At 47.3% G+C, this 11091-nt stretch overlaps 1 protein-coding gene across 2 annotated transcripts in view; it reads left to right on the forward strand.

The window, feature by feature from the left end:
• Positions 1–11091, forward strand: part of ARHGAP31 (Rho GTPase activating protein 31) — a 91618-nt gene that overhangs the window by 73479 nt on the left and 7048 nt on the right. The window contains exons 8-11 of one of the 2 annotated variants that reach the window (XM_016199891.2): positions 1234–1358; positions 4291–4353; positions 6140–6715; positions 7434–7711. In XM_016199891.2, coding sequence (XP_016055377.2) covers positions 1234–1358; positions 4291–4353; positions 6140–6715; positions 7434–7711 — 1042 coding nt within the window. The remainder of the gene's footprint in view (positions 1–1233; positions 1359–4290; positions 4354–6139; positions 6716–7433; positions 7712–11091) is intronic. The other variant, XM_087818175.1, reaches the window with a different exon arrangement.

Genomic DNA, 11091 nt, shown 5'->3' on the forward strand with positions numbered 1-11091 from the left:
GAGGGGGAAGGAGCCCTAGCCATTGCCCAACTGTAGGGGGCGCCTGTCCCGATGTATGCCGCGGGAATGGGACACCTGCAACTCACGTGGTGAGAACCCCTCCATTTCCTGGAGTGCATGGATGGTGCTCTCCCAAGACTGAGCCCCTCTGCTCTTCCCCCTAAATCCCTGGAGAATGAGACTGCCAGGAAGAAGCTGCCTCAGAAGGACCATCAAGTGCATTTTCTCTGTGCCTTCAGCCACACCTAAGGGGCGCCGTACCCCAGTTTATCCCACCCTGTCAAACCCACCCCAAGGCCAAGTGCTTGAATAAACCAGGCCAGATCCAAAGAAACGCCCCCAGCACTGCAGATCTCTCTCTCTGATTGGATGCTAAAAAACATGTTGGGCTGGAGATCTTGGGGCTCTATGAGAAGCCTGTGGAGAAAGGGTTCCCTGTGGAGCCACAAGTTGCAGGGTTTCATCCTGGAACTGGATGAAGTCTGAATGCTGGGCTGAGCCAGAGCAGGGCATGGCATCTGTGGTGACCCCTGGTGGTGACCTCTGGGATCCAGTCCAGCGCTCTCATTTCCAGACGCCTACTGAAGCAGCCTGGAGCCAGGCATCAGGGAAATGAGAGACACACTAACTACCCTGGGCATTTCCCTGCAGTGACCACGGACTACACCCAGCGGCCTGCCGCTGTCCCAGGCCTTCATCTTTTCCAAAATGCTTTCTCACACACACCCTTTGTAGTCCATGAAAGTCTTCACTAGCCCTTTTCTCACCTGTGGATGTGACAGCAGCCTGGCCCACAGTGCAGGGAACATAACAGGACTGAGGTCTGTGGTGTTTAGTGTTTACTCCTGTAAAAAATAAGAACCTTTGAAAACCCAGGACTAAAGTGCTTACCAGAAGTCCTCCCAGAATTCCCAAAACTGTGTGGTTGCTTGTGACCTTTGAGTCTCCCATCAGTCCTCACCTCTGTTTGCCACACCACTGCCTTTAATGGCATGCCTTTGCCCGTTCCTCTGGGGAATGGGTCCTTTGTTCTGACTCATGAAAGCCTAGCTTGGTCATCTAGGGCATCCCCAAACAGGGTGAGTCAGGCGCAACTTGGATTTTAGAGAGGAATTTCCTGAAATGTCAGAGCCATTCATAACTAGAACATGTTTGGGGTGTTCCTTCTCAAGTTAAAAGCCCCACTGAAATGACCAGTTACCAAACTAACCCCTTATGGCTTGGCTCTTTTAGAAGAAAGCTCTCCAGTAAATCAAAGAAGTGGAAATCAATATTTAATCTGGGACGTTCTGGATCGGACTCAAAGTCAAAGCTGAGTAGAAACGGGAGCGTGTTTGTGAGAGGACAGAGGCTCTCAGGTAAGAATCAACAGCAGTTGTGTTTATGAGATATTTTACCCCCTAATTCTGCTCTCTCAGTCTTTGGTTTGATCACATTAAACACACTAGCCCTGAAAGAGAAATTTATACATTAACTAGAGAGTCTTTCTCTGTGTGCATCTTTAAAGATAATTTTAGATTTACAAAAAAGTTGCAAAAATAGTACACAGAGAACCCATATACTCTTCACGCAGCTTTCCCAAATTTTAACATACTACATAATCATAATAAATGATCAAAGTCAGATAAAGCAAATATATGGCAAAATGTCAGCCCTTGGTACCAACCAATCTTTAATAATAAAGATTTTATTATTAAAAATAAGAATATTTTTAAGGACATTCCTCAGTCCGGGTGATAATTGTATGCCAAGGACGATAAAGCACAGATGTTTGAAATATTCACTTTTGCCTATTGGAGTAATGAGGGTGTCACAGGGTATAGCAATTACAGTGGTTAAGGTTGTAAATAATAGCAGATCCAACTCAACTGGCTTATGCAATGAAGGAATTTATAGGGACACTCAGATGCAGGGAAGGTTTCAGGGGTCGCCCTGTCTCCATCTCTATGTTTCCTCAGCTGTGCCCATGTCTGTGCATCAGCTTCATTCCCAAACTGGCTTCCTTTGCTGTGACAAGTGGCTGTGGTATTTCCGGGCTTTGACTGTCACTGTGTCCAGAAGGAGACAGGTCATCATTTCAGGTCGCTTGTTCTAAGCAGGGACCCTGTTTTACCAGAATCCCCCATCCTGCTCCCCCCATCTCAGTCATAGTCACTGAGCCACATGGATCCATCCCTATGGCCAAGGGAGTGCCCTGTGCAGATTGGCTTGGGCCTGGGTTCCTGAACCAGTCACTGGGTGAGGAGTGAACTTACAGCCAGATGTACCTAAGAAGGGCAAGGGCTCTGTGAGAAGGGGAAGAGAAATGGATTCTGGGTAGGCATCTACAATATGCAGCATATAGGGAAACATATCCTTCACAAACAACCCGGGAAAGATAGTCCAGGTGAAGAGGGCAGGTTGCCACAGGTATGGTAGATCAGATACAAATCAGAAATTAGGATTCTCAAAGAAGAATTTAAGGGGAGGAGTATCTGGCAAGAAACTCCTTATCTATAATAAGAGATTTGCTTAAGCACATCAAAGAGAGAAATTCAGTTACAGAATTGGTAATTTGATGACAGAGGTTCACCAAGTAATGAAAAGTCAAAAACAACAGAACAGAACAACAAGCAAAAATAAATTAAATGATTTGCCTCGATGTTGACTTAGGGAGATGTCCACCCCTGTGTGGTTTCCAAAAGAAAGAAGTCCAAGGTGGATCAAATGGTGGTAAACTCAAAGAATGCACAGCATGTCCCTGGCCAGGGCTTCTCAGCATGGCTGCACCTCTGAATCGCCCACGGGGTGGTTCACGCCCACAGCAGCTTTGCCTCGGGAGGTCTGTGGTGAAGTCAGAGCACTGGTCATTTTTAACAAGCTCCCCAGGTGATTCTGATATGCAGCCAGGGCTGGAACTGCTGGATTAATATCTCAAAAACAAACTACTCAACCCTGCTGGGCCTGGCTCAGCACTTAAGCATGGACCTAGGATCCAGGAGATGGTAGTTCAATTCCAGGTCAGGGCACATGCCCGGGTTGCGGGCTCGATCCCCAGTAGGGGGGCGTACAGGAGGCAGCCGATCAATGACTCTCTCATCATTGATGTTTCTATCTCTCTCTCTCTCTCTCTCTGAAATCAATAAAGATATATTTTTTTAAAAAAGAGGGACAAAGCCTAAATTGAGTTAAGGCTAACTCTGAGTGCTTCTTCTAGAATCTAGAACCATCTCCCTGCTTCCCTTTTATTGCTGAACCCTGGTCTATCCTGAATAACAACAATAACAATAGTTACTTTTTATCAAGCATTTACCCTATTCTAGGTCAGTGCAACCTACTTATTTTATAGGCATTACTCATTTAATCCTCACAGCAGTCCAATTTCTCCTCCTTTTACATGTGAGAAAACTGAAGGTTAGAAAAGGTAAACTACTTATCTGATGTCACAGGGCCCAAAAGTGGCAGAGTTGAGATTCAAAGCCAGGTCCATCTGAATTCAACTTCCCTTAAAGCCACGAGTTCTGGGGCTCCCACTCAGCTTCCAAACTGCCCTCTTTCCCCTCCTAGCAAACTTGACCTAGAAGGAACTACCTTCCAGTTAATTCACCTCCCTGAAAAGAGATGATATCTGTGAAAGTGCCTAGTCCTGTGCCTGGAATAAGTTTTTACTTATTTAAGCTGTATTCTTCCCAAAACCTGCTTAGGTGGCTTAGGGAGATTACATAGAGTCCACCAGGCACATAGTAGGTGCTCAAAAAAGGTTTGTTTGGTTGGTATCTGGCTCCAGGGTGAGGTTGGTGAGTGAGATCTCAAGGAGCAGAGCTGCCCATGGGAGAAAGGTGACCAGTTGCCCTGGGCCCTCTCCCCTGTTGTAACAAATTCCTGAGTGCTGAGAGATGTGGCTATAGCCAAGACTCCTGCTCTCTGGCCTGCCAGACAGGAGGGGCTGCCTGGGGCCTCAGGGTTCTACCCCATAGATGAATCTTGGAATCCTTGTTGCACAGTAACATTGGACTCAGGACTTCTCATTTGCTAATAGCTAGTATTTGACAAAATTATAATTTGCCTTTATCTGTATAATGTTAATAAAACTTTGATCTGCAGATGCCCTGTTTTTATAAAGTCATTCCCAATCAAAAAGTAGGAACATCTGGGGTGGGGTGGGGGGATGTTTTCCAAAAGGGAAAAATTATAAATACTTGGAAAATTGTGCTAAAGAAAGTTTTCTTGTGTGCTGACAGCTGACCTATTGTTCTGAACGCTTCCTCTTACTATGCATTCAACAGGGATATTTTTTTCTTTTGTCTCTAGTGGAAAAAGCTACTATCCGACCAGCTAAAAGCATGGACTCGCTGTGCTCAGTTCCCGTGGAAGGTGAGATTTTACAGTTGTGTTTGGAACTGGGGGGCAGTACAGTTGGGAGACTGGAGTTGCCACACCAGACTTGCCTTCGTAAGCTACTGGGTCCGCTCGTCTCCAGTCACAGTTATGCACAATTCCCCAGGCCAAATCCCTCCCTGGCTTTTTCTGAATTCAAGGAGTTCACAAAGACCTTGCATTAACCGCCCCCTCTCCCCCTACTCCACTGCAGGGCGAGGCCTAAAAGGGCCACCCTCTTTCTCCAGCCTTCCTCTAACCACAGGTGGGGACAACAGCTACTTTACGTTCACAGGTGAACCAGGTAGAAGGGCAACTCCTGAAAACCATGGCAAGAGCCAGGCACTGATTTATACCTCAGAAGTTTGTGCCTCAATGCTTACGTGTCCTGAATTTGCGTGTTTCCATAGACGTTAGCTTCACCGTACTTGTCAAGTCATGATTTTGTGTCGGTAGATTCATTCATTCATCAATAAACATTGATAGGCACCCGCCTGGCATGTAGCTGGCCGTCCCTGTTGGAGTAGATGTGTGCACAGTGGGGCGGACTTGCCTGTACCTCTCTTTCGCTGAGCAGCCCCCGCACTGCTGCAAGTTACAAAGCACAGGGCTTCTCTAGCAGTAGACTAAACTCCCCATATTCACCCCATGGCTTTCCAATCCCTTTCATAGAAAACATTTTGCTCTGTGATAAATGAAACAATCTGAAATAACAGAAAATCTTTAGAACAACTTTTAAAAATAATTCTTAACTTGTAAAATATTCAGTGAACTCTTTTTACACTGACTCGATACTTCTTTCATTTTCTCACCTTTACATTCATCTGTTTGCTTTGGTTTTGAAACCTCTTGAGGCAGTTCTTGCCAAGTTTTACAGAATTTAACATTTCGAAATCCAGGTCAGCGCTTTCATAGGCCCTGGGCAGGTTATCCAGTATCTCGAGTCTCAGTTTCCTCGGGTGTTAGAGAGAATGACTCTCCCCTGCAGCGCAGTCGTGAGAATTTTACACCTAAGGTTGCATGTCCAGCAGAGCCCTTGGTACCTAGGTGGGAATTATTTGCCAGATTTCCAGCAACTCACTTGTCATCTCCCAGCTGCTTTATTTCCCAGACAGATTTTTTCCTTCTTTGTCTTCACTTCACTTCTCAGTCCGTCATGAACTGACTCCTCACAACTGGGCTGTGTAAGGCTGAGTTCATCTGCACTTCTAGTTTCTCAGCCTCGGAATCAGCAGGAGGAAGCCTGGGAACGGCGAGGAAGGTCTAGCTGAGAACAGCATTTGTTTCCGTGCCTGGAAATCAAACCCGGTTGGGTCCATCTGGCAGAGGAGGCTTGACACAATAAGTTTTAAAGTAAAATAAGATTCTGTTATTTTGCCCTTTTCGTCTCCTTCGATTTGAGCAAACATCATCCTGTCACCTCCGATCCATCTGTGTGTTTTCTCATGATCGACGTTTCATGCCTGGCAGACAGCCGCTCTGTTCAGCAGTCTTAGCAGCGGCCTTCTTTTGGAAACGGCTCTACCTGCAAAGTTGATAATAGATACCTGTGACACAACAGCCAGTGGCCCTACAGGGCATCAGAGCAGAACAGGCACATGAGAAGATGCTTCCTATCTTGTCAACCAGGCGTTATGAACCTGCCTCTGTCGGGGTGGCTGTGCCCTCAGTAGAATGCTCTGCCTTTCCGAGAGTCAGGTGTTGTGTGCCTTCTCGACAGGAAGGCCGTGCCGTTGTGTGTGTGCCGGGCTGCTGATCGTGTGTTTATCTGCTTCTTTACTAGGGAAAGAAACCAAAGGCAATTTCAATCGAACAGTCACCACCGGTGGGTTTTTCATTCCAGCATCGAAAATGCATGTGACCAGCACTGGCAGCTCCTGTGACCTCACCAAGCAGGAGGGTGACTGGGGCCAGGAGGGGATGCCAGCGGGGGCCGAGGGGGGCTTTGACATGAGCAGTGACCGAAGCCAACTCCAGGGCGCTCAGGCCCGGCCCCCGCCTGAGCAGCTGAAGGTGTTCCGGCCCATCGAGGACCCCGAGAGTGAGCAGACAGCCCCGAAGATGCTGGCTATGTTCTACACCTCGAGCGACAGCCCCAGCAAGTCTGTCTTCACCAGCAGCCTCTTCCAGATGGAGCCCTCGCCCCGGCACCAGCGCAAGGCCCTGAACATCTCTGAGCCCTTCGCCGTGTCCGTGCCCCTCCGTGTATCAGCTGTCATCAGCACCAACAGCACCCCCTGCAGAACACCCCCAAAGGAGCTGCAGTCTCTTTCCAGCCTGGAAGAGTTTTCTTTCCAGGGGTCAGAGAGTGGAGGTTGGCCTGAAGAGGAGAAGCCCCCAGGAGCTGAGACTTCTACAGGTAAAGCAGGGGAAAGAGGCTGTCTTTCCACTGCAAGAGATTAAAAACCAGACTTAAATTTGCTTCAGTAGAGTTTGCAAGACAATGTAGCAAAGTGGATAGGACTGGGGACTCTGAGCCAGACCACCTGTCAAGTAGCTGTCAGTCACAATCACAATTTATCTTTGCAGCTTTGGGTAAATAACAGGTTTCTTGTGACCTTAGGCAACAAGCTTGACTTCTCAGGGTCTGAATCTACTTATGTATGGTGTGAAAGGTTGGATTAACCAGGGTTTCTCAATCTCAGCATTACTGACTTTTGGGGCTGGGTAATTTTTTTTATTGGGGGGACTGTCCAATGCTTTGTAGAATATTTAACAGCATCTGTGGCTTCTACCCACTAGATGCCAGTAACCACTCCCACCACCCACTTGTGACAACCAAAACTGTCTCTAGACATTGTCAAATGTCCCCTGGGGAGGAGAGGAGCAAAATGATCTCCAGTTGAGAACCACTGGACTAGATGGTCTTCCATCCCTGATAGTCTGTGACTCTGGGATCTGAGCACAGGACATTGCTGGGAGGAAAGGGTAGAAAATGTGAGAGAGCAGTGAGCTAGGAGGATCCCCTCCATCCTTGTGAAACAGGACTAGTCTAGGTCAGTAACTGTGCTGGGAACAGCCTCTCTTAAAAGGAGTTGTCAGTCTCTTTCAGCTGATAACTCTCATCTTCATTGCAGCGTCTGTGTCTAAGAAGGTGGCTCTTGAGGATGCCAAGCCAGGACCAGAAGCAGCGAGGACAGTGGAATGCAGCAAAGGCCCTTCCCAGGACCCAGGAGCCCAACTGGAGAAGAAAACCTCGGAAATCTCCCTGAGCCGTCAACATTCAAGTGAATTGGAGAAGAGGCCCGATCCAGAGAAGGTGGTGGAGGAGGGGCGAGAGGCTGGCCAGGTGGAGCCCAGTGCTCTGCAGCAGAGCCCCATGGCCAGAGCAGAAGCAGTGTTTCTCCATGAGATGGTAAGGTGGACCCACTGTCTGGTCCAAACAATGGAGTCCTCTTTTTCCCAAGGGCTCTTAGTACAGCTTAAAGTAGAATTTTTTTATTTTTATTTTTTGAAGAACCAGTTTCTGCCAAAGGGATTTTAGGAGACAACCTTCTAATCAGATCTTGGGACTTTTTTCAGAGTAATAGGGAAGTAACCATCCAGCTCAGGTTCCCCAGGACAGACTCAACTCTAAGTATTTCTGACCTGAAGTTGCCATAAGCCAGTAATATGCCCTTAGGTTGTAATGACTTTCAGTCCCAGAAGCAGCACAAAATCTGCTTGTCATACCCTGGTCTCAAAGGTGATGACCATTCATGGAGCCAGCTCTCTCCTTCCAGACATCCTGGATGGACAGTGTCTATGTTTGTTAAACCTTCTGTAATATTTCCAGAATCCATTGCTTCCTCCTGTGGCTTCTAGAGAAGTTAAAACATGATAGCAGAGCTCACTAAACCTCTTCTACTTTTTAGAGGTGGAATTTTCCAAGGTGTTTTGGGGTGTCCTTGCATAAGATGAAGGTGTGAGGAGGTTTTCCACAGAGGCGCCCTGCATTTGGGATGCTGCTCTGTGACCTGGAGGAGTGTGTCAAAGGGAGATGGGCAGCTCTTCTCCTTAACTTGCTTCCAGGGTCTTGGTTTGCAGGACATGCACAAAGACCCATGTGCTAGAAGTTAGGGCAGGGCGGCACAGGGACACCACAGTGGCCTCAGGAGGCTGAACAAGGTTCCTGTAAGATGTGTTTGCATTTGTAGAAGAAGAGCACAGAGATTATTATAGTGATTAAATTCTGGGGGAGATCGATTATGAATGGCATTTGCTTTAAGAAAGTGATAAAGGTAGCACTGGAAGGAGAACCAGGTTGAGTTCATGGGAACGAGTAAAAGCTCCAGTGCATTCATTCATTTAAACTCATGCATTAGACATCTACTTAGTGCCAGGCACTCTGCCGAGCACTTGGGATCACTGCGGTGTACAGGACGGTCACTGTCCCTGTCTTCTTGGAGCTGACAGCTTAGTAGGTGAAAGGTCACCAAAGAAGTAATTTTTAAGGTGACATGGAAATATGGAGTTTTGTGGGAGCATATAACAGGAGGACCCAACCTAGTCAGAGGGAAGAGAAGGGTCACAAGGTCAGGGAAGGCTTCTCTGAGGAACAGAGATTGAGACAGAGAACTTCGCTAGAAGAGCAGAGTGAGAGGCAGAACAGAAAGAGAAACACTCCCGGGCAGAAAGAGTAAGAAGTGCCGTGAATGTGGGGTGGGAAAGAGTGTGGAAGATTTAGGGAAGGGGAACCAGGCCAGAGAAGGTGAGGCTCAGGGGGAAGCAGGGGCCGGGGCAGGCAGGGCTGCTTGGAAGGATTAGAGATTAACCTAAGGGCAATGGAAACTTTTCTGATTGGTTGGGAATGTTATCTTTAAAGGTCATGCTTTTCTGTGAGGAGAATGGCTTGGAAAAAAGGGCAGAGAGGAGGGGGATGCCAGTTAGGGGGCTAGTGTGTGCAGAGCAGGTGTGATGAGGTGGTGGCTTGGACTGGGGCGGGGCACTGGGGATAGAGATGGAAGGGTTCAGGAGCTATTCAGAAGGCAGAGTGAGCAGGACTTGGTGAAGGACTGGCTGAGAGTCAAGGACACCTCATGGGTTTCTGATCGGAGCAAATGGGTGCACTGTGGTTCACTTACTGAGATGGCACAGAGTGGGGTGCAGGGGGGCTTAGATGTTCATTTGCTTATCTAAATGTATCGATTCTTAGCAAAGGATCACTTAATGTAGGTGCTGAGGAAAAGGAAGAGATGAATAAAAGGCTGCCCCTGCCCGGGAGGGGGTCACAGTCTAGTAAGTGAAATAGAAACGTAGACAAATAAATGCAGTACAGTAGAATCGGGTCACAGAAAACATTCATGCCTTCTGACCGAGGAGCCCAGTCCTGGGGAGCTATTTGAAAGAAACAGCTCAAAAGAAAACAGCGAACCCATTTTGATTCAGCAGACCCTTTCCTTGGTGACTGTTCCTGTAGACCAGGCACCACCTGGCCTGGAGGAATCAAATACAAATGGTCACGCTCCCTGACCTCAAGGAGCGCACATTCCGTTAGGAAAGGTGAAACAAGCACTAAACACACCGTGATAGGAAGCGACACGTGGTCAGAGCCCGGTGAGAAGTGCTATCAGGTCGGCAGCTGGTCAGACTTCTCAGAAAGGCCCGAACCCCCACAGGATGGAGATGCCTCCCGGATGCCTCTCCTTGGAACAGCATCAGGCCTTGAGACAAGAAATGAAAGGAACTGACCGTTGTTCCCTGGGGCTGACCAGGCCTCCCTTCGCCCCTTTCGTGTCTGAGCCTGGGTTTTGTGTAGGGAAAGGGAGGAGTCAGACAAAGAGAAGCTGGACTTGAGGAGAGAACAAGGGACAGTAAAGCAGATGGGGGAGGAGGCACCCACCACATTCACAGTGGTTATCTTGGAGAGTAGGAATATATTTTGCTATTTCTTTCTGGTAATCTGTGTTCAACTTTTTTCCATGTGAAATATGTATTTCTTTGATAACAAGGAGAAAGAGCTATATGTATTTAGTTGCACAGCAGGTTTCAGGGCAAGAGTTCACATTTTCATTGCACTGGGAGACTCTCATTCTTGTGTGCCATTCAGGGAACCTGAGGTTAAATGAGACCAGGCGTTTTGTTTGTTTCATAAGGCACCAGCGCACAGGATTACACGCTTATGTTCCAATGAAGACACAGCTGGCTTTCAACCCTGGTCCGCTCCGGTGTGATTTAGGAAAATTGTTTAATCTATTTGAACATAAGTCTCGCCATCTCTAAAGTAGAAGTAATTATAGTGGTAGTTATCTCTACCTCTAGAGATAGTGGTTGATGGGAAAGTTAAACAAGAAAATACAGTTAAAGTACAGTTGGCCCTCGGTATCCCCAGGGTGATTAGTTCCAGGACCCCCTTGGATACCCAAATCAGGTATGCGCAAGTCCCTTATGGGAAATGGCACAGTACTTGTATACAACGTATACACAGTACTTTAAATCATCTACAGATTTAAATACCTAATACAATGTAAATGTTAGGCAAATAGTTATTATACTGTATTGTTTAGGAAATAGTGACTAAAAAAAGCCTGTACATGTTCAGAACAGATATCATAGGCCTAACTACATGGTACACGGTACATGGTACAGATATCATAGGCCTAACTACAAGGTAACACTCCCCCCTCAATATTTCCGATCTGGAGTTGGTTGAACCTGTATATGTGCAGGCGCCACACCCCAGCTCCGGAGGGCCTTTATGTTACAGCACATGTTAAGCACTGAATAAACATCCGGTTATTAGTGCTGTATCCTTCA

Source organism: Miniopterus natalensis, chromosome 6, assembly GCF_054644295.1.
Source record: "Miniopterus natalensis isolate mMinNat1 chromosome 6, mMinNat1.hap1, whole genome shotgun sequence".
In the NCBI taxonomy this organism is placed as follows: domain Eukaryota; kingdom Metazoa; phylum Chordata; class Mammalia; order Chiroptera; family Miniopteridae; genus Miniopterus; species Miniopterus natalensis.